The sequence below is a fragment of the Gavialis gangeticus genome, unplaced genomic scaffold, assembly GCF_001723915.1.
Source record: "Gavialis gangeticus isolate Ggan-Ray unplaced genomic scaffold, GavGan_comp1, whole genome shotgun sequence".
Lineage (NCBI taxonomy): Eukaryota > Metazoa > Chordata > Crocodylia > Gavialidae > Gavialis > Gavialis gangeticus.
The window spans coordinates 192,769,707-192,793,926 of record NW_017728992.1 but is presented as its reverse complement, the minus strand read 5'-3'; the positions used below and the strand labels follow the sequence as shown (position 1 = coordinate 192,793,926).

Sequence of the window (24,220 nt, the reverse complement as noted above, 5' to 3'; positions counted from 1 at the left end):
TGTAGGTCCAAGCAGGGGCTCTGCGGGCACCAAACACATCCCTGTTGACTCAAACTAAAGTGTTTCAGAAGGAAAAGGCATCCCTGCAATCCCAGAAGATGCAAAGCGCTGCTCCAGTCACCCCTTTCAAATCTGCTCCTCAGCATTCCCCAGAGCCCAAGGTAACCCTGCCCTGTTTGGTTTCATGAAAAGCCAGGGCTTTATTAAATAAATGCTGCCTCCTGTTTTCCCTGTACCCTCAAACTTACCCCACAGACAGAGTTAGGGTGGGCCTGGTAATCAGTGCTGACAGGCAATGTTCTTGTCTATGCTTCCACACTCTATCCCCCCACCTTAGATGACCTGGAGAAATTTACTGAAGGCAGTGACCCCCTGTGGATGCAGTCAGCTGAGATTGTTCTGCATGCCCTTAAAGCAGGGGTCCAAATTTGTGGCTCATTATGCAAGGGAATTCTGTCATCTGACTGCCAGTGTTCAATGGAATCAGGCCTCCCAACTCTTCAATTTCCACTGGGGACTGAATGATGGGTTAAAAGATGAGATGGTGAGGATTGAGGCCCTTGCATAAGTGGATCTATTAATGGACCTGTGCATTTACATAGACCCATGACTGCCAGGAGGATAGAGTGGGTGGAAACCCGCACTGAGGTCCCTTCACTCCTACCCCATGATTCTCAGTCACTCCCAGTAGATCAGGCAACTGAGCCTATGTAGGTGGGTATAGTGCAGCCACACCTATCTGAGACAGAAAGGAGCTATGACATCATATTACTTTTTGGTCTGCACAATGCCCCCACTACTTTCCAACATTTTGTAAATGATATCTTTCAGGATGCCGTGGATCAGTTTGTCATAATTTACTTGGATGATGCTGATGATTTTTCCTGATACACGGGAATTACATGACCAACACATTTTGTATTGGAAACATTGAGGCACCAAGGTCTCTATACCAAATTTGAAAAATGTGAGTTTGACAGGATCACCATTGAGTTTCTGAGTTATATCATCTCCCCAAAGGGGCTAAGAACGGACCCACAGAGGGTGGCTTCAGTGACCAAGTTCTGCCCTCCTGACCTGTGGGATGTATGAGGAATGCAGTGGTTCCTGGGATTTGCAAACTTCTATAGATGTTTTATCAAGGGCTTCTCCAAGCTTTTGTGCTCATCACCTCTCTGCTTTTGAAGGTGGTACAATTTGCATGGACCCAAAAGGCTCCCTAGGCTCCCAGCTCATTCTTCCTGTGTACCTGGTGTGACATCAGCCCAAGTATCTAATTGGGGTAGCCAGGCCTCCAGCCTTTTTCTCTTCACCAATGCATTTAAAAGAACCCTCTCAATCTAGCCGGTGAAGCCAGATGTTTAATCTTTCCTGCTTACCTGACCAAAACCAGTTTCTTCTTTCCAGTACACAGCAGGGGGTGTGCTACACAAAAGGGGCTTTCCTGCCTACACGCCAGCACGTTTCTCTTCTCAAATTAACAAACAGGCAAGATACAACAGATATGACCAAATATACATATAGCACATATAAAACGTAATCATATTTTGAAACTAGAACACCTTTGTAGTACTGCATGGCTTGTATCTTTTTGTGTGGGTTACACTTAGATTACAAACCCTTCCTGGAAAGAAACATGCTACCCCTGCCACGCATCACAGTCCAGAGGCATGATGAATATGTGGTATGGCAGGTTCTGGACTCCAAGCAAACGCAGGGAAAACTATTTTATTTGGTAGATGAGGAGGGATATGGCCCAGCAGACAGATATCAGGAGTCCCAGGACAATGTTCACACCCCTGATTTAGAGATTTTCATTTGGCGTATCCAGGAAAGTCTGTAGTGAGTCTTTTAAGGTGCATTTCTACCTGGCCTTCTGCCTGACTTCAGACTAACATGGCTTTTGGCTAACTACCTCTCTCTGCTTTAAATCAGAGAACAATTTATACAGCCCCCCCATTGAAAATAAATGAAGAAAAAATTCTGAAAATTCAAATACACTAGAAAACAGGCAGTTTACCCAATATTAGAACACAGCCTTGAACTACGGTGTTGCTGCCAGGAAGCAGTGTAACCCTAGGCAAAATGTATTCAGATAAATGTGATTTTCATGTAAGATAACAATATCCCTTTAATACAGATTATCCTGTGTTTTTAACATATATGTGCTTGGTAAAATTACAGCAATGACATTTATTCTCAATCTGGAATTGAAACACTGTAATTAAAATAGATAACGGGTTCCTTCTGCTTTCTATTTCCTTTAAAAAGATGTGTTGCTCTAAGTTGTAAAGTTCATGCAAGCATGGAAGCATTTCTCATGTTGGGCTAAATGTAATACTTGGTGTGAGCAGCGAATTCAAGGAAGTTACGGAAGAGAACATTTAGTCCTTTGTTTTCAGTTTTGAGTAAAAGGTCTTTAAATTAAACTGTTCAGCCGTGTTACGCAATACAGAACCCCAGTCACCTGATTACTCCTGGGTTTTTTGTTTTTAAGCTCAGAACTTGTGCTTCTAGTTTTTCTTTGCAAATTCAACAAAGGCAACTTTTTCCTTTCTTCAAGACAATAATATAGTCAATTATTAAATTGCACATTTCTCTCTATACTGCCACGCTATTCACCTGTCTTTGAAACATAAAACCACAGAAGTCAGAAGTACTTACTGGGAACGTGGACATGTTCACTAATGCGCTTTTGCTACTGTGCATTACACTTCGTGACTCTAATGTGAGGTACTAACTAAATGCACATTAGGCTGCCCTAATGTGCAACAGTGAAAGCACTCACTTTTTAGTGACAATGCGCAGTTGCTTAATTTTACTGCACTTTAGTGTATTAGCACTTATTAGGAGGTGGCTTTAATCCCTACAACAACCTAATTTTACTTATCCCATGTGATGGGGTTTCTAAGACTTCCCATGGAAACTATTCTAAGCCAAATCATTCTGATTTGCAAGATTTATACAGACCAAATTTATCCTCACGGTTCAAATTAGTATTGTTTTTCTTGTAAGGTTTTGCGTATCAGTGAGGTATAGTCACTATGTCTCTTGCTAAAAGCTTTTCTGGCCCTGTCCAACTCTGCCCCACTCAACTGTGGTATCTGGGCAGGGATTTACATCATTTAGCTTTACATAAATTAGTAAAAGTATGGTATATTTTTGCATTACTGTGTTATAATTGTCCATTTAACATAATTATTGAAAAATAGTCACCTGCTGTTGAACTGTGAACTATGTACAGATGTTTCCTCTCTGCAGCAGTGCTTTCAGATGTCTCATTAACATCCATCTATCTTTTCAGTAAGGTGGGGTCATTCTGAAATAGGAAAGACCTTAAATTCTCAGTACAACAGAAGTGTATTAAGTGATTTGGATATATGATTGTTAAGCATTCAGAGTCATATCTGTGTCAGTTTTACAAATAGACACGACAAACATATTGTTTCATTTTTCTTTATGAGTATTATAGAAAAAGATGGTGTATTTATGCCATGTGATATAATTGGAAAGGATGGTTATTTATAGCTAGCGTATCTTGCATTTTGCAACACCCTGCAGGATTTTCATTGGACTAATCTTAATCTTTGGTTTGCTCTTCAGAACGAATGCTTCTGATATGAGGCTACTTAACAGGAAGCATGACCTCATTCTGCCTCATTGGTTCTGATTGCACAGTATGTTTTCAAAAGGAAACGGAGGACTTGATAGTCCTGCCTTTCTGAAGACTTCAGAATAGTTCTGTTCCAGGAAGCTGCACAAAGAGCAAGTTGCACCGTGATGAAAAACTTTTTGCATACGTTTGTTAGTCTTTAACAAAGTGGAGTGTTGAGGTTTGGAATATTTTACACATTTATGTTTTGATCGTTCTCTGAACTGACAGATAGCTAAACCCTGGATTTCTTCATTTACGGTCAACTCTTCAAGAAACTTTGCATTTTCTTCTGAATGCTTTTATCACTACCAGCAGATAGAAAAGAGTAAAATACTCTTTTAAGAAATGACACACATGAACAAGTAAATTATTTCTCAGATATTTCTTATCTCTTGAAGATATGAGAAAAATATTGGTATTTGGACTCATAAAATGTTAATGGCTAGTGAGTTGTTTTGGTAGATGCCAGTGTAAATATTTACATTGCAGAGTGCAACATGCACAGAAGTTTAGTTGCCTATGGATTGAGGGCATAATGGGTTTGCAAATTAGTTAATTTATCAGTAAGAGTGATGATTAAAACAAATTGTTTTGGACCATGCATGTTTTTGTGCGTTATGAGTAGAAAGACTGGATTTTTCATGCTCCGATTCAAGTGATTCCAAAATATAGAATTGGGGAATGCTGTTGATTCATAGATATTTTATTCGAGTAATTGCTATTAAATGCTGCTAATATTCATTTGTTTTGCTTTTATCTTGGATACATTGTTTGCTCATAGTTCATCTTTTGTCATGTGTTAATTTAAAGGTTCTCTGTTGAACTAGAGGCCATGTTGCATTTGATGTTTTGGATCACAAATACAATTGTTTTACATTAAAATAACTGGAAAGTGAAAATTAAGATATTTTGTTCTGTAGCTAATACCATTGGAGTTTCAGTTCTGAATAAATGAAGAAAAGTGAAACCCAGTAGAGCATGCATACTTCCTCTAGTTTTTGTAAATAATGATAGACGTTGATCTAGTTATGATTGCCAAAAGTCCAGAATACTAATGAGTCAACGTTTGCAAATTAATAATTTACATATGATAATGTAAACAGACAATTTGGTTTACTGAACTATTTGTTAATGACCTGATGGGCTTTTATAAACCTGACATTAACTTTACTTGATACAATTTGAAATTGAAAAAGCAATTCTGTATAAATTAATTGCACAGAAAAACACATTGCTTTGTAAATGTCAAATGATTTTAAGCTTTTCTTGAAGATAAGCATAAATGATAGAATATTCCCTATCTCTTCTGGTTTTTCTGTGTTCATATGTTTCTCCTTCATTTCGTATTGTAAGCAGATTTATAGTATTGCCTCATGCTGTTAAAAAGAGCTGTTGTGTCCACTTTAAGTTTTCCTGCATATCATTGTTGGATGATGTAATCCCTATCATAGTAAGTCTCTTGTGTTTGCAGGACTAAGACAACTTCCCTGAGTAAAGCTACTAACATGTATTTGCTCAGTAGGAATCATAGTCTGTACATCACTTTATATACTGCACTGCAGTACTTCCTAATGAAAGCACTATTCATATGTAAGCTGTTATATATAAACTTTATTTCTCATTTAGTGCTTGTTTTATGTTCTAATGAGACAATGGCATATTGTGAAGAAAATAAAGTACATGCATTACTGCATTTAGAACAACCATAAGTCCAAGCACACTATATTGCATTGATTTAAATACTATGAAAGAGGATGCATTATCAGATTATAGAGATTGCAGTTGACCAAAGGGATTTTAGGCCTGGTTCTGCACTCCTTATTCAACCAAGTTGGCATGGAAATTAATGAGTTTCACTTCACTTTGAATAAATATCCACTTTCTTTTTCAAAGCTTTTGCAGGTCATCTGAAATACCCGGAGTCCCAAAGGGTATGCAGTACGCCTTTTCAAGATGTATCAAATATCTCATCTAATGTCAACACCAACAGCAAGTAAATGTATGATTCCCTCCACCTCAGGACTTACTGCTTAGATTGTATATTTTGAGTTATTACTGAGATCTAATAAGAACCTGTCAGGATACATACTCTTTTTACAACAGAGGTTGCCCTTTAAAATGAATATGCATTTCCTCCTTTGAAAGTAAGTTTTTCCCATTGGTTGAAAAGTCATCATTTTTTAAAATAAAATCAGTAGAGAAAAGAGTACTTCAGTAGCTGTTAATACGCATAAAATACAAATTGATGTGTAAAACTGAATTCTGAGCAACATGCCTCCGACACATGTCTGTATAAATAGCTGACTGATGTTTTGGCAGTACCCCTGTAGTTTAGTTGCTGTACTAATGGAAGCTTCTGCCAGCTGCCATCCCAAAATGTTCTGATCTTTCCTTTGCTTCACCTTGTCCAATAAACTTAAACCCCATTTTAGACCTATTTCTTTCCATTGATGAATGCCTTGCATAACTTCAGCATGAGATGCTGAGCATAATGCTTTGGGGGTTTGCACTGCCTGAGTGGGAGTTGATCCTAGTTCCATATTCTCCTATGATCATTATTCTTAAATGTTTGCCATTATCAGCATCCTTGCTCATGCTGTGCCACATCTGCAGATGTCCCTTGCATAATATACCATGTAGTGGCAATAGTGTGTCTCTTTAATGCCACCGAGAAATCACAGTCAGAAAACTCCAACACTGTTGTTCAAATGAATCAGTGCATATGCTGTTCACAGTGAATCAGGCACCCAAAATTACACCATTAAAATGTACCTCTTGCTTTGTGTAAGCCTGGATTTTTCTTCCCACAAGACATTAAAGTGTGCAGAGCAGTAGTACTGGCAGGCATGGACTGTACAAAGTCTTGAATTTCTGCCGCTTTTGTTGAAATGATGCAATCCAAGTCTGAGTTGCATTAGGATTCATTTTATCTATCCACAGTCATTCTGATTTCTCTCCTTAGGTCTCTTTTCCTTCCCTTTTAAAGGAGTGAAAAAAACAAACAACCCCCAGCCCCCCAAAAAAACCCCACAAACTTTCTTTAAGGCAATAGTTCTTAACTTTTTTGGATTTGATACATCCTTCACAGGACTCAAAACAACTCTCCCTAATTTTTGTGAATTGAGTGGCACCCAATTTCAAAAGCTAGTTTATATTCCTTTCCTTCTTACACAGGGGCTGGACAGTAGGGATGGGGGATTGTGCTGACAGCAACAAGCCTGAGCCTGGCTTATCTGCCTATCTCCTTTTAGCTTGCAGGACCCTTGAAAGGATCTGGCAGCACTCCAGGGTGCCCCAGAATCCTAACGAGGAATCACTGCTCTAAGGCTTATTAAAAGTGAAAAACAGTCAGCTAGTCCAGCTATCACTGGACATGCCTGTGTAAATGCACTTAGGCTGGGATTTCTCCTTATCTCGTCTTTATCCCAACAGGTTCTTCAGAGTCTGATCAAGAAGAGCACGGGCAAAGAGTGTCCCCTGGACACATCTTGCCAAGGTACTGAGTAAAAAGATCTTTGTTCCATTTCATTTCTCCTTTGTGTTTGAAAATCATTCTTTTTAATTCCCATTTGAGACTGAGGTGCCAATACTAGTCTAAAACTATGACCACCTTGCACTTAATGCATATGCTGCTCTCTGTGGCCACTTGAAACTTCACAGTTGTAGTAGACACATATAATTCGGATATTGTTGGACCCGTGAGCTGAAGTAGAATTTCCATTGTGTGATTGCAACATAGGGGATGCAACACAGATGCTGTAATTAAATCCAAGAGAGGGCAGTGGTACATGAGTACTCCAGGTAATTTAATAGCATCCTCTTTTTCTTTGGTCAAAATTCTTTTAAAACTGGATCTCTTCTGGGATCTGTCATTGAACTGTGGCCTTGTACTATGTAGGCATTCACTTACCTAGATTTGTTTTCTTTCCTTCTCAGTTATGCTTATAGCTTTCTGGATAATGAAACGTCCTATGAATGTTGTTCAATAAACCCCTTGACCGGCTCTCTCTTCACGTGTCGCCGGAGTCCTCGGCTTCTGGCTAATGGCTATTACGTTTTGACTGAAGACAGTTTTCTGGCAGATGAAGATGGCAACATAACGTTGACTCCATCGCAGACAAGTATAACCTACAAGGAAAACTTAGTGAGGTAAGTGAACTACATGTCTTCAATATTGGGAATTGGCTCCAATTCTGAGCTCAGCTCGAGTCAGAATATATTTATAATGATCTGTTATATTTAACTTTTCTTTATTTTTACACCAATCACTTCCATTTTTACAACTGCAACAGAACCCTCCAACCAAAGTAATTCAGAAAAATTATAGTGGTTGAAGACACTTGACTCTCATAGTCGTGCCTTTAACATTGCCAAAAAGTAACCGCACAGGTATTACTGACAGTAAATATAAAAGAAAAATAGAACTACCCCAAAATTACTGCTTTTCATGCCTTGCTGCTTCTTATTTACTTAGTTTTCCAAAAGTGTTACTCTTGTGTGCACAGAAAAATAAGAGAGAGCCTGAAAGTGGGTATAATAATAATATTTTAAGGAACAAGATTTGGGTGGTTGGCTAACCTACAAAATACAGTAATTTCTATGCTAAAATGTGGTGAACATGTAATTTTCAGTGAGTCAATATAAAAGTTTTGCTTAAGTAAAGCGTGAGCAAAAACTGAATATAATTACAGTATTTGGTCCAATAAATGGACCCTATTGTGCATATTGAAGGCCCCAAATGATGCTTACTAGAAAACATATATTATTTGATGTGAAACGTCCACCTTAGTCTGCATAACCCCTTTCATTTTCACTATTTCACTGCTACAGCTTGAAAGATTGAGAGTAATCTTTGAGCCATTTTTGGCATAACCATACCAAGTAAGTATGTAACACATATCTTTGATGCTCAGTTGCAATTGAAAATTTCCTGAGCTGCTTCTCTGGGTATGCACCTTCCTACTAATGCAATAAGAATGCTAGAGAATAAACAAAAAGCTTCTGTTTTCAGAAAGACACCAAAATACACAATTTGCCAAAGGAAGAAAGACTAGAGAGAGAGAGAAATAATATTTTCATGCTTTCAAGAAGCATTACTGTAACAGAAAGTAGACAGAAATTTTAAAATACTGTCCTGAAATCTTTATTCAAGCAAAACTTCCATTTTTCTTCAACTGAAGTGTTACCTGAGCAAGTTCCAATTCCATAATGTCATTGCAGCTAATATTGTTCATTTGAGGATCCAAAGGCAGTTTTAAAACAATTAATTAATTGCAACACCCCAGGGAAAGTGGCAAGCATTTTTGGACCCATTTTAAAAGTGGGAAACTTCCATAGGGAAAGGTAATGTGTGTCTCTCTGGCATGAGGGTAGTGCTTATTAGGGGTATGCAAAGCAGGCCCTATTCAATTTGGATTCACCCCAAATCAGGGACAGTGATTTGATTCCAAACACCAGGCTGGCTTCCAAACTAGAAGTAGTGTCATGGGATGGGATCCCTAAGGATGGCCATGTTACCCCTAAGGCCCCTTGACCGTGCCAATTCAGCCTGATGAGCACCCTTTATTCTCGCCCACCATATCTTGATATATTTTTGTAATATAGCCTTCACATCCTGTTGGACACAGTCTTGATGGATTTTCCTGAACCCCATGAGTCCCATTTCAAAATAGGTGTCCTGGGACACCCCAGCCTTATGGGTTATATGCGTGACTCCAACCGCCCCTTTACCATGCCCCAAGCCTCACAGATGGTACCGATGTTGTCCGGTCTAGGCCTTGTTGTAATTTGGCCCCCTTGTCCTCCCTGGGCTCTCCGCAGCCCCGTCTTGCTCTACACCTCGCTGGTGCCTGGGCTCTCCACAGCCTTGCCTCGTTCTGCGCCTCTCTGGCGCTAAGGCCTGTGCACCCCAAATGCCGCGCCCTCTCTGGCACCGGGGTCCCCACGCTGCAGTGAGCCCCCAATGAAGCCTCCTCCTTCCCCAAATAGTCTCACCCAAACCATCGGTGTTATAAACAGAAATCCACATGCAAGCCCCAAGGCTATAACATAACTCAAGCTGCCCGGCTATGACATAATTCCAGTCGCACAGAGCATGCTCTGTCCCTCAAGAGTACCAGAAGCTGCACTTGCAGTTAGTCCTCTCCCTTTTGCATCCTCTGGGAGAGCTCCTTCCCCCTTGGCTGCTGGGAGAGAAGTGCCTTCCTGGCCTCAGGCCTGAGGTTTATATACGAACCAGGCCCTGCCCCTTCTGGTCAGCTGAGTGCTGGCAGGTGTGGGCCAACTAACTCATTCTGGCTGCTCTGGTAACCAGCAGCGGGGGCTCCCAACTGACTGCTAGGGCTCTCTCCCTAGCAGTTCCAGCCTTTAAAAGGAGCAGGACACCCTAGTGCCCTGTGACAAGTAGCCACATTATTTAGAGTGGTGCTGCATGCGAGAGTCCTGACCCTTTTCATTCCATATGCAAACCTCTAGACAATGTTCTTTTTTAATGTATAAAACTAATTTACCAAGTCACTTTTAAATATACAGTTTCTTTCCTTTCCAGGATTTTCAGGAGAAGGAAGAAAATCCGGGATCGTTCACTTGCTAGTCTGTTTAATCTCAGTGCCTCGCATTCATGGAGCAACAGCACAGTCCTTAGTGATATGGATTCTTCTTATATGGAAGAACCTTGGATTGATGGGTGCAGTAAACTAGATACCAGTCAGAGCTGTAACTATGGTAAGCGCTTGTTGTAAGTATAGTAATTATGTTCCTTGTTGGAACTTGTGATGGTATAGTCTGTTAATGTTAGGAACCTTGCAAGTCGGTAACTATTGTTACAGGATTGTGCAGGCGCTCTGCTTAGTTTAGCAATGCAAGGGGGCGGGAAATGTAACTTGAGTTTTGAATAGTAAATTGAACCAGTAGCAATAGAAGACAAAAATATCTTTCTCCACGAGGGTGAGACTTATTCAGTGTTGTTTTACCCATTTATCAATTGATGTTTCTACCTTAAATGTTTCATAGCCTTACTTTGTTCAATGTTATGCATTTTGTTTTCTTATTCTTCATATTTCCCCTGTATTTTTAAAAAATATATTGGGAATTCCAACTTCTAGCCATCAACCATTTGAGGAAACTCTTGTGATTGAGTGTTCTTACTTCCTTCAAAATCTAATACTGCAATTAGTTCTTTAAACCCTTTCCTTACAGTGAATCATAAACATTTACAGCTGCCTCTCTTATAGGTGACTCTGAATTTTCTCTCAGCTGCAATTCCTGGTTGCCAGAAAGGCAAACTCCAGCAGCTAAGGAACCCTCGCTCACTAAAGCTGAGACATACAGTCAGTCAAGGAAACAGTTTTATGATTCCTCTTCCTGCTCCCAGTTTATGGCAAATGATTTTGAAGAACCTTTGGTTTATTCAAGTGAGTTAAGTGTTTTCTTCATAATTTATTATTTTTAGAGACTGCTGACATTATTTTCAAATGAAAATGTGTAAGATAAGCTTTATTCAAGACTTAAAAGATTCCCAATTTTTTTTAAATCCATTTTTGATTCAATTTGAAAATTAAAACTTCCATTTTTCCTTTCATCCTCCTTTTCATCCCTTTTACCCCTCCATTTTAATAACAAAATGGAAAAATAATAGCAGGGAAAGGGGGGAATGGGAGAAAAGGCAAACAAAGATCAAAACAAGAAATTTAAAACAGCGGATTTTTGTAAAAAGTTTCAAACAAAAATCCATCCTTTATTAATCCCACTGAATGGCATTTAGTTTCAAATGTTCACTTGTAGCCACAAAAAACATTTACTGTTTTGAATAGACCTTATTATTTAATCATGGTAGGAATTCCTCAAAACAAGTAACAATATCATTCTCCAACATTAGTTTTCATTTTGTATACACAGATGTCAGATATGCTTTGGGCATATCTACACGTTGCCCTAAAGATGATGTTGCTATGGCGCTGTGCTCTAAAGCATAGAACAGGAACTGCCTGTACTGCGCCATGTGTGCAGCACACGATTAGATTTCACCACTATGTTGCCATAGTGGTGCGCTAAAATGGGGGAGCGCACCACTATGGTGCCGATCACATGTAGACCCACGTGATCACTGCTTTGCCATAGTGCACCATAATGCAGTGTTGGGTGACCTGTAGCCGTGACCCTTTATATGCATATCAGATAAGTAGATGACGTTAACTACATAATACCACACTAGTCCTATGTTGTTTATTGAACGTAAGAGCATAAGAAGTGTCGGGCTGGAGTAGATGAGTGGTTCATCTAATCCAGTATCCTGTCTCTGACAGTGGCAAAATTGGATGCTTTAGACAGGGAGAGCATTGGACTGGGTGTATCTGGAGTGACCTATCCCCTGTTCATTACCCTCCCTGACATCCACCAGCACTAGTTTAGAGGTGCCAGAAGATACATTTCTAACTGTTCTGTTTAATAGTTATTTAATAGATCTATCATCTATGAATTTGTTTAAACCCTCTTTTGAATCTGGCTGTTTTATCTGCCTCTACTACCTCCCAGGCAGTGTATTCCACAAGTTAACTACACATTACATAAAAAGTACTTTCTCCTGTTAGTTTTTAATCTGCCTCCTACTAATTTCAGTGGGTGCCCTTAGTTCTAGTATTTTGGGACTTGGTGAACAACAGTTCCATGTTCATTTGGTCCATACCCTTCATGATTTTATAGACCTCTATCATGTCCCTCTTTACTCTTTTTCTTTGTTAAATGAGAGTCTTCACCTTTTTTTAGTTTATTATGCTACAGCAGCTGTTCCATACCCCTGATCATTTTGATTGCCTTTCTTTGTACCTTTTCTGATGTTACTACATCTCTTTTGACATGCAGAGACCAGAACTGCATACAGTATTCAAGATGTGGGTGTACCATGAATTTGTATGCTGTAATAAATATAACATGGTACAGTTGTTACAATGCAACAAACACAAGTTGCTTGTATATCAGTTAAGTGCCTGGTCACTTAAATGCCTTGCATCGTTCAGTCCCACTGGGCACATCTACACAAGACTCTATGCCACCATAGCCACAAGCGATGTAGCTCACTGCTACAGCAAGGTAGTATTGGCAGCAGTGAATTGTGATACCGACGCTACTGCGCAGTAGCTCATTGCTGTTGCACAGTATGGTCAGAAACGATCCATGCACCACTGGGTAATTGTGGTTATTGCTCAGTCATTTAGTACTTTCAAGGAGCAAGTACTAAATGACAGTGCAGTAAAAACTGTGCAGTTGGGGGCACGTGTAAATGCACCCACTGTCTACTTTTTTTGACCTAGCTGCATTTAATTTAATTTCAGAATTCGTGAAACTGACTAGAAGCTGCCAATTTTAAGGATTTTTAGGCAACCTTGAAGTGACATAGTTTTGTCAGCTTCAAGGCTGTTATTATGCATGTTCTCGGGAACAAGGGGCATTTATCCACATACTTTTTTGTCCCGTGATGTGGTGGAGATCCACTGCTTTGGACCAGACTCGATTAATTGAGTCTGCTCTACATGTAAGCTGATGCACACTACGCTGCATTGTGTGCAGTTATATAAGCGGCAAAATGCATGTCAGTGTGTAGAAAGTGGCAGCAGCGTGCTTTTGAACTTAAGTACCTTCTATGTGTGTTAGCTCAAAAGCACGCTGCCACCATTTCCTCAGCACTGATGCACATTTCGCCACTTATACAACTGCAGCACTGGGCGCTTTTCAACACACCTGGTGCTGCAGTGCCTGCATGTATAAAAATGCCCAAGGAAATTAGTCTTAAGCAAGGTATAAAAGGTTTACAGGAAGCTTTTCTCCAAGTTAAGAAGTGTTTTTTACATTACATTTGTTTAAGCGAATAACCTTTTTTTCAGTCACAAGGCTATGCCTTTAAACAAAGTATGTTATAGGAGTCCTACCAGCTCCTTAGTTAAGGTTGTGTTCATATTTGCACTTAAAATTTAACATAAAGATTACATCTACTATAATGTAGGAACAGCATAGTATATCCTCCACAAATGCATGAAGCAGAAATCTTGGCCCTATTTTGGTCACTGACACGACTCCTCTTGATTTCAGTTAAGCAAATATTTCACTCTAATCCTAGAATATAAAAATATATTTTGACAATTTAGAAATATATTTGTGAATTTAACTGAGTAATAAACTTTTCTTGGATAGTCTAACAGATAAATGTCCAGATTTTGAGATTTATAAATGGATTTGTTTCTGGTTGTTGTGAAATCTAAACATTTTGTTTTCAAGCACATCTATTATTTTGGAATTATGAGTATTATTTATAACCATTCTTACATACATTATGCTTATTGTCACATTTGTTCAATTGAGGAAGATATAGTGGAACAATTCAGTTTTCCCCAGCACTTGGAAGGAAGTTATAATTGAATAGATGTAGCAGAGTTAAGAGCTTTCAAAGAAAATGAATTTGAATGCATTGGCTAATGTACCTACATAAAGTATAGCATTTTTTTTCAGCTAGCGGGTTTGACTTAACCCCAGTTGAATGGCAGAAACTCCTATTGACCCTCCCCAATTGAAGTCAGTGCAGAAACTCCTATTACCCCATGGTGAATGTTATGTTAGAGTTGAATGAAGCATCGTTTCCCTAATAAGCACTCTTTCTTATCTGAATTTCTAGTTTGCAACATCAAAGGAGTGACAAAACTATGTTTTAACTCACATGTCCAGAAATGGCAGTTGTCCTGATTTTGTTTTTTTTTATTGTTTTTTCCTTAGAATCCAATACATTGAAAAATGTGTTTTATCAAATAATTATGCTGTCCATGTGTTTAATCATCTCCATTTGTGCCAGGTAATTTTGATTTTATTTTCTTTAAAATAATATTTGTTGTTTGTGAGCTGGTGCATAAAGCATAATATTTGAAGCTAGATTTTCAGTCGGGTATACATATTTGTGACTGCTTATGCAAATAAATATTACTGTGTGCAAATTAGATATTAGGATGCAGCTATGACATCTGATTGGCTCTGTACAAATGTATGATTCACATGCACATATCAGGTATTAGCAGGTATGAATTAAAGGCTCAACTATGTATTTCAAGCTATACGCCTTAACCGTCCATGTCTTGCCCATGTGCTATGCAATTAATTAAATAGGAAATACCATTTTTATGTATCCATTTAAAGTTTCAGTGCTTTAAACTACAGGGGTGTAGGTTGTAGCCGGGTTGGTCTAAGAACATAGGTAGACAAGTTTCTTTGGGTGAATCTGATATCTTTTATTAGACCAACTTAAGTAGTTGGGGAAAAAAAAATTTTAAGCAAGCTTTCAGGTTCAAAAACCTTTGTCAGGCTGAGCAAGTTTCTGCAGTTGGTGTGTGCTCTTCCTGGATAGAGTGAAAAGTTTAAGATCCAGAAAGAAGCCAGAGGCTGAGCTGGTGTGCGTACAAGCTCGGCAGTCAGTGAAGATGCAGATTGAGGAGTCAATGAGTGAGAGACAGTCTGGGTGGGGGGGGAGAGAAGTGGGAACCAGTGCTTGAAATTGTAATATATCTCTTTCAGATAAACTTCTATAAGAAATTATCCTCTCAGATTCAACTGAATTACATCATTAAATCTGCTTTAACCATTTATTTGAGGTTAGGCAATTCAAATACAATTGAGAAGTCTGATTTCATTAACCTAATTACAAAAGTTAGAGGGCAAGGAACAGGAAGACAAAAGTTATATTTGAGGGTATTAACACACATAGTACAGAACTGACTTCCTTTAACTTGCTATATAGTCAAAGACTTCACCTAACCACATTTGTGTTTCTAATCTATCCACAAGACAACTAAAAGTTCTTGCCTCCTCTGTTCTTTAGTGCTAAAATGCTGTTTGTTTAATTCAGTTTTTTTTACTCCTTTTATTATTATAGGTGGAACACAGAACCATAGTTATAGTTAATGATGTCAAAGATTTGGGTCCGTGGGCCACATAGGCAGTTTAGGGGAGCTGCCACGGGCTGGTCAGCACCGTCCCCCCAACCCACCACCACACACACACACACACACACACACACACACACACACACACGAGCCTGTGCACCCTGCAGCTCCTCCCTGCCACTGCCAACAGTGCACAGTCCCAGCCCTGAGCCCAGCCTGCCCCACACCCCCTCTGGACTAGCCCACCCACACTGAGCAGTGGCAGTGGTAGCCAGAAGCTGCTGCTCAGTGTGGGGGCAAAGCAGGCCCTTCCTCTCACCACTGCCAGGCTCTTGTTGCAGCTGCCCAGGGCCCACACCCAAGCTGCCCTGCGGCTCCTCTGCACTGCCACCACTGCCCCACTGGATGGTCTGGAGGCAGCGGTGGTAGTGTTGGAGAGGAGCCTCAGGGTAGCCCAAGCACAGGCTCTGGGTGGGTGCAGCAAGAAGGGCCTGGCAGTGCTGAGCAGGAGGGCCTGCTTTTCCCCCATGATGAGCAGCAGCTTCTGCCCAGCCACTGCCACTGCTCAGTGTCAGTGGGCAACTCCGGAGCAGGCACAGGCCAAGCCGGGTTCAGGGCTGTAAGTACAGGTTCTGGCTGGTCCATTTGGCCAAGGCAAGTCCGGAGTGGGTGTGGGGGTCAGGGCTGGGGCTGTGTGCTGTTAGCAGTGGTGGGGAGAAGCCACAGGGTGCATGGGCTCTGGCCTGTGTGTGGGAGACGGATGCTGATCAGTCCGTGACAGTTCCCCCAAACTACTTATGTGGCCAACAGGCCCAAATAATTGCCTGCCCAAATCCACAAGGATCAGAACAATGAGAGAGCTGGGTCCCCGGCTGCTGGTACTCAGTTACTGACTACCGGGAAAGATCTTTTCTTCTTCATTTTGCCTTTCAAGAAGAAGGTGCATATTATATTCTGGGGTGTGTTGCATGCAAGAAAATATGGTAATTTTTTTGTAAGGCATGTTACCAATTCTGATTCACTGAAGGCTTGTCCCGGAGATGTGGGTAGTGCATGGTGTAGCAAGCAGTGGTACCAGCATCTTGGCCCTGCAGCTCTGATGACTGGTGTGGGGTCAGTCCACAGGCTGGATCCCAAAATTTGGGTCAGTGCCTGGAGGTGGTCCACTGGTGGGATCCAGCATGCTGTTCTGACCCTGCATGCCAACCCAACCCAGTGTGTTGGTCTGGAACAACATGCCTGAATCTAGCTATGGACCAACTCCACGTGTTAGCTTGATTTAGTGCGCAAGGTCACATTATCTGGCCCATGAGGCTCCCTATGGGTCCAGAAATTTGGCAGCAGGAGAGGGGGAATTAATGCTGCCACCATTCCCCTGCTGCCAAATTTCCCCAGCCAGGGGGCGCTCCGTGGGCTAGGTGACACAGCTCCACGGCCTGGATCTGGCCCTCAGGCTGGAGGCCGAGCACCACTCCACCAATGCATTGGCCCAGTATCTGCATATTGTATTTTCTAAATATTAAGGTTATTGTTATGGCTTCAGATGCTTCCTGGGAGGAGTCTTTGTCCATCTGCTGACCTTTTTGCTGCTGATAATTTTATTTTGTAAGTACAGACTTTCTTTATACCTCAAATAATATTTTACTGGATTCAAGGGCTGAATTCTGTCTTTAGACATGCATGTGCTAGCTGATCTAAGCTTTGCCCTCTGATGCCATAAGTTGGCCTTTAGTCAGTCACTGGATCTTAAATTTAAAATGCACTGTTCTTTTGCCCCAAAGATGCTGCCATGTCATCTGTTTTCAGGCTTGTCGTGTCTTTCAAAACCACCAAATTGTGGTAAGTTGTGCAAAAACTTTGCAAAATGCTGATGAATTCTTGTTTAAGAGGAAGAAAGGAGTCTGTTATTATTCCTTCTTGGCAAAGGGTGACAATGCAAGATCTGCAAACAGGGGCGAGCTGTTTTTGTAGCTGCTTTGTGTGTATACAAACTTTTCGTTTTTCTGTGTACTGCCATCTTATACTTTAGGGGCTGCTCCCAAACAACCCACCTTTGGGCTAAAAAAGTCAAAGGCAGACAGCTGCAATGTTAGTCTCTCTCTCTCACCCTGCAATCACCTACCCTGGAAATCTTCAAGAGGAGACTGGACAGTCACCTTGCTGGGGTCACCTGACCCCAGTAGTCTTTCCTGCCTAGTGCAGGGGGTCTGGACTCAATGAACTTGCAAGGTCCCTTCCAGTCCCTAACAGCCTATGAATCTTGTTTGGCGTTGGCTACAAAAATGGCAGTAGCATAATAGAGCAGAACAAGTGAGCCACCAGTCCCAGCACTGACTGTGAGGGGGTGGCAGAATCTCCACCCCACCCCCCTGGCATCTTTACTACTGCCTGGCCATCGGAACAGCCTTGCACCCAGCAGTGCATCTGGGGAGGTGGGAGGTAAGTGGAATGGCGATTTCTACCCTCGCCTCCCAGAAGTTTTTCTCACAGCAGATGCAGCCCTGTGCCCAGCAGCATGTCTGAGGAGGGAGCGGGGAGCAAACGGGGTTCCAATGGTGGCTGCCATGGGAGCCTGGGCCAAGGGACTGCTGTGCTGGACTCTCTCTCGCCACTGCTGCTGTCTGCACAGGGAAGGCAACATCAGCTCCAGCAACAGCAGTGGCAGCAGTAGCTGAATTCTCTGTACAAAGAGCCCAAGCAAGTAAGACTTCCCTGTCCCTCACTGACCACCCCCTCGCCATCCCCAGTGGTCAGCATACCACTCCCTCTCACCCTGTCCAACCTGGATGCTAAATGAGCTTGCTACACCTCTGGAAATGGGCCTGTCTTAACTGTGCAGGCCAACATGGCAGCTAGGCTTGGGACAGCGCTTTGCTTTGACTGAATACTGTAGTCTGACAGGTCAGAATGAATGGCATGGAAAGGAGCAGTACACTGGCTTGATGACCTAAGCGTACAGACAGATACAACAGTTGTATTGATGTCCAGTGGTAGAGCAACAAGCTGTTATGATATAACTTACATCTACTTGTTCCTATGGAGAGACCAGCGTAGTAAAACCATTGTCATTTTAACCTGGCTTCATTCATAGCAGATGTAAGAGTTACATAATAAGAGCTATTGCCTGCTTCCAAGCTGCAAAACCCCCCTGCTCTTCACTTTTAAAGCAGTTAACATTTAAACCTGTCCTTAGCTTGAATAAAGACAATGATTCTGCTAGACCAAAGGAAGGGTGTGTGTTTTTCATGAATAAAGCTCCATGGATGTAGCTTCTGAATACGAATATGATAAGAAATGTCTGAATGACAGATTTAGGCCCCAAACCTGCAGTGCTGTGTAGATCTGTAGGTTAATTGTGACTCATTCAAGTTCAGGTGCAGACAGAAGTGCATTTCCCTGGTGTAACTCATGGCACTTCCTGTGAACTGCCATGAGTTAGGCTGACTCTCCTGACACAACAGACATTAGCTGGGGGATTGAGCTAATTTGGAGCCAATCCAGCAAGAGAGGCTGCTGGTTTGCAGCTTCTTACCCTAGCTTTGCCCTTCCCCTCTCCACAGCCCAAGGTACAGGGCTCCAATCCACCCTCCTCCCTCCAGCACATTTGGGAACAACCCAGAATGGACCTACCTCCCTTGCTTTCTCCCCTTCCCATCCTGAGACAGCACCGGGGGCAGGGCAGGGCTGGGCTGCAGCAGCCCAGCCACTGGAACAGACACAAGTTAATGAAGTCACACTGCCTTGGAGTGCCTTCATTTGAACCCTCATATAACGAGACTGTAAAAAGATGTCTTATTTGAGGTGATCCTGATCATCCCAGGTTTGTTTCACAATTGGAGTGCTCTGCAGCTATGCTCTTCTGTTAGGGCACAGCTGTAGAGCATGTTCAAGGGGCTGATCATGCAACAAATGTAATTTCTTTGTGAGCCTTTAGTTGTGAGTCATTCTAGATACAAGCCTTTCAGGCTGTGTGCTCTAGCACCCAGAGGGGCAGCACTGCACCTTGGAAGAGCTATGTGTGTAAAAGGCTGTGCTGCTCATGCTTTGATCTGAGTTAAAACCTGGGATGATCAGGATCACCTCAAATAAGACATCTTTTTCCAGCCGAAAACTCTTAATAGGTGCTGCTGAAATTAAAAGTATTTGGGACCTTCTGGATTTTTGTGTCTGGCAAAAGAGAGGATCAAAAGGGCAATGTTTCCTTTTTTAAATCTGGGGAAGGCTCTCAATAGTGCCATGTAACATGAGGCACCAGGCAAAAATTTTACCTGTTGTAGCAAAAATACATTATGCTTGAAATTACAGAAGTGAAAATTGAGACAAGATTGAAGAGGAGAGTTGAAATATTTTGGGAGTTCAGACTCTTCTCAAGTCTGGTAACTGGGGCATACAATAAACATGTAGGACAGAGTATGCCATTCCTCCACACGCCGAATAAGTAGAAATCCCATTAAACCCAACGACACATGGGCAGTCAGTATACAGTAAGATGGGTGGTAAATTTCCAGCTCACTAGTCTGCGTTAAATTTCCCATGTAATCAAACCCTGAATCATGAATAAATTTGGCATATGAGGGAAGAAATAAAATTTCAATGGCTTCCAGTGAAATTCTTCAGCTTACTGCATACCACTGAAGTTCCAGAGCCTGCTTATTTTACCTTAATTCATGCAGGATGTATCTACACATGCAGTTAGCATGTAGCAATACATTCCAGGCAGTTCATGCCAGAGTTTATTGTTCCTGGGTACTGCATTTACATGTGTGCCCAGGACTGTAGCACGTTGAGCCGGGATGGAGCAGCCCTGGCTGGCAGAGAGCGCTGAGGGTCAGCCTGCCAGCCCGGGGCTGCTCTGACCCAGGTCAATGTGCTGCAGAGGGGCTGGGGCAGGAGGGAGCTACAGTGTGAGGCTCTTTGGCAGGTAGCCCCCACACTGTGGCACCCTCATGCCCTGCCACTATCTACATTAAGAGGTTGTGACTTGGATAATTACACAGTCCGGTGGGTGGCAAATTGGCTAGAGGATCATACCCAGAGAGTGGTGGTGGACAGAGCGGTATCGACCTGGAAGGACGTGGGCAGTGGGGTCCCGCAAGGCTCAGTTCTTGGACTGATACTCTTCAATGTCTTCATCAATGTCAGACTGCAGTTGGATTACTGTGTGCAGTTTTGGGCACCACACTTCAAAAGGGATGTGGATAACCTGGAGAGGGTCCAGAGAAGGGCCACTCGTATGGTTAAGGGCTTGCAGGCCAAGCCCTATGCGGAGAGACTAAGGCACCTGGACCTCTTCAGCCTCCGCAAGAGAAGGTTGAGAGGTGACCTTGTGGCTGCCTATAAATTCATCATGGGGGCACAGAAGGGAATTGGTGAGGCTCTGCTCACCAAGGTACCGCTGGGGGTTACAAGAAATAATGGCCATAAGCTAGCAGAGAGCAGATTTAGACTGGACATTAGGAGGAACTTCTTCACAGTTAGAGTGGCCAAGGTCTGGAATGGGCTCCCAAGGGAGGTGGTGCTCTCCCCTACCCTGGGAGTCTTCAAGAGGAGGTTGGATGGGCATCTGGCTGGGGTCATCTGGACCTAGCACTCTTTCCTGCCTATGCAGGGGGTTGGACTCAATGATCTATTGAGGTCCCTTCTGACCCTAACATCTATGAATCTATACACCTGCATTTTGCTGCACTGCTGTAACACTGTAAGATAGTACTTGTGTTGGACAGTACTATCCTAGAGCAGAGGATAGTACTGTCCAGACATACTGTAGTACTATGTAGCCTGTCCAGACATACTGTAGCCTAATAGTGCCACACGTGTAGACAGTGATGCTTACTGACTAATTAGCTCCGCAGTAGAAGTGTCTTGTGTAGATGCATCTGCTGAGAAGTACTTTACTCTGCCAAGTAGCTCTGTGGCATTGAATCGGGCTACTTGTATGAATAAGGTTCTCTTTAACAAAAGTAAAGGTGACAGAATGTAAGTCTGTATTTATATTGGTTATCTCAAAGAACAGTTTCAATAAGAACAGAATAAAAACAGACACTTTAATTTTGAAATTGTTTTGCAGGAAATAATTGACAGAATGAACTGGTAAGTAGAATGCTTAGTTTTGCATAAAGAAATATGACCAATTCCATAAAGCCTTATGGGATTAGGGGAAAAGGAATACTCCAGAGAAAAGTTCTGACAACATAAAAAAAATCTCCAGCCTGATCACCTGATTCTAATTAGATCTACTCATTACTGGAATAGGGGGCCTTCCAAAAAAAGCCCATAGATTCTTGGGAAATGTTAGGGTGAGTCAGTAGGCCTCCTTCTTTTAGTTAGCATTGTATTTATGTGTTAAGGAGGGTGTTGTCTTTATTGATAAGCTGTATAACCAATGTTTCATCCACTTGTGCTGAAAAGATCCTGTGAAATCCTTTGCGAGAAATGGGGTTTAAGCCTGATATTTCAGTTAAAATTATTAATTTAAATTATTAAATTCATTAATTTTTTTCATATGATTTAGCAAAACCTGTAGAAAAATATACCTGAATCCCAGTCATCAGGTTTATAACCTGCTTCATCAGAAATTAGATTGCAAAAAGCTTGCCCCTTGCTTTTCCTAGAAACTTGAAAGCACATTAGTCATTTATGTACTTTTCAGTATCATTTAATTAACAATATTTATTTTCCCTGTTCCCTAAATCTAGGTTTGCTAGCACTTATGCATTATATAGCTGGTTATCATCTTTCATCTGTCTCTGCAAAATTCAGCAGAATCATCAGTATCCTTTTCCTGACTAACACAATATTTGAACTATGTTTTGATCCATTCATTGATTTGTGTAAGATCATCCTTCTTAGCAGAGTGCCTGCACCTGATCTTGCAAATTGAACCATGAAGGCCAAATTCACAGCTCCTGCAGAGTACTATTTGTCAGTGGGGCCCTGTTGAGCCATAGGGGTCTACCCAAGCTTTTAGCTTGCAGTATCTGGGACCTTTGCAAGTACACATATATAAGTAGGCAAATGATTATCAATCCCTGCAAATCCATTTTTTGTTAATGTCTAAACAGAGTTTGCCAGCTTTGTTTCTCTCTCCATACTACTTGTGTTAAAGTTTTATCATAATTTGAGGTCAAAGGCTACAAACAAACATCACATTTATCCTGGATTTACTATTGCATCCTGGGACAAAATGCAAGCTTACAGATGTCCATGTTGTTTATCCCAGGATAAATCCTAAAAGAGTTTCCTGGATAAAAGGTAGGGACAGTTTATCCTGGGATATTGCAGAGTATGTCTGTATAGTTATCCAAGGATAGTGTCATTTAATCTATGGAAGAAAAATGACTCAGCATTCAGCTGCTCACTAAACCCTGATCAGAAGTATGATGTGTATACACACAAATATCAGAACATTTTTCTGCTGTGATAAACACAAGCAGAGGCAGTGCCGGATTATGACACGCTGATGGCCCAAACTATGTGCAATTTAAGAGGGCCCATACAATAAAAATAATCCACGAAATCGGATTTTCATGAAATTTTAAAATGAATTATTGTTATTTCTGTACAAATGTATGAACTCAATATGAATAATAACTGTGGAGCCAGATATATGTATATTTTTGTCATATTAGAATGAAAATGTCCAGGTTTTTTTGTTCTTATTTAGAGGCCCCTCATATCGTGAGGCCCTGAGCTGTAGCTTAAGTAGCTTAAGCCAAAATCTGACCCTGAGCACAGGGATAAATGCACTGTCCATTCCCAGGCTACGTGATTTAAACTCTGATAATGGTTCTGGATAGTGCTGAGTTAACAGATATACTTAAATTTCTTCATTGTATCATTTTTGTAAGAGCCTTTTGGTTTTTGTTTCTTTTAAATTTTCTCTTCCTACTTTTGAAGACACAAAAAGAGGGATTGAAAAACACAAGAAAGGATACAATTTGACTGTGCCAGAAGAGTGCTTCCTGTTGGCAGAAACCAGAAGGGTAACTTTCAGGAAAGCCAGACATCAGAGGGTTGGAAGAGTAATTGAGGAGGCCAGAAGCCACTGGATTTAAGGTCCAAATAATTCTGCAGCCATAATCTTTACCATGGGCACCTGGTGCCTTCCAAGTCTGTGAGGACACCAGATTGCCAACAGGGCGGGGAGGGGGTGGTCCCCCAGCGGCTGATCACCAAGCCAGCAGCAAAACCGGAAGTGCACGGGTGATCTCAGGGGGCGCACATGCACCCGCGTGCACCCCCTACATGTTGCCAGGGACCTTTACTTTTAAAACACTGAGCCCTGCTTTCCCGGTTGGATGTATGGAACTGCAGAGATGCTAAACATGAGTCCTTTTCCGTTACCAGCAGCTGGGAATGCTCAGATCACAAATATTAGTTAGCACAGTATAGACCTTCATTTCCTTACGTGATGTTACTGTCTACAAGCTCCCTTTACAACCCTGCTTGTCTTCCGTTGTGCTGAAAGTGCCATCATAGTATAATTAAGAGGGAGGGGGACAAGCAGGGTACCAGCCTTGGATGCCAACTTTCAGGGGGCACAAAAGTAACAGCTGCTCCTATTACTGGCCTCCCCCATGCACTGCCCAGCTGCACCTCTGATGGAAAGCCACAGCTACTTGTGGAGGGGCCAGTTCTTCAGGCAGGA

General features: G+C 41.7%; 1 protein-coding gene across 2 annotated transcripts; it reads left to right on the top strand.

Moving 5' to 3' along the window:
* The first annotated feature begins 3,683 nt into the window (after positions 1-3,683).
* Positions 3,684-23,139, top strand: TMEM71 (transmembrane protein 71). 2 transcript variants are annotated; one of them, XM_019528177.1, is made up of 11 exons: positions 3,684-4,017; positions 5,549-5,654; positions 7,088-7,151; positions 7,592-7,804; positions 10,203-10,378; positions 10,888-11,067; positions 14,417-14,492; positions 17,117-17,178; positions 17,355-17,412; positions 21,641-21,663; positions 22,269-23,139. In XM_019528177.1, exons 2-10 carry the CDS (start codon positions 5,609-5,611, stop codon positions 21,645-21,647), a joined length of 882 nt encoding a protein of 293 aa, XP_019383722.1. In that variant the 5' UTR covers positions 3,684-4,017; positions 5,549-5,608; the 3' UTR covers positions 21,648-21,663; positions 22,269-23,139. The 2 variants fall into 2 exon arrangements, with proteins under 2 accessions (XP_019383722.1, XP_019383721.1); XM_019528176.1 differs by having other exon boundaries at positions 21,641-23,139.
* The last annotated feature ends 1,081 nt before the right edge of the window (positions 23,140-24,220 follow it).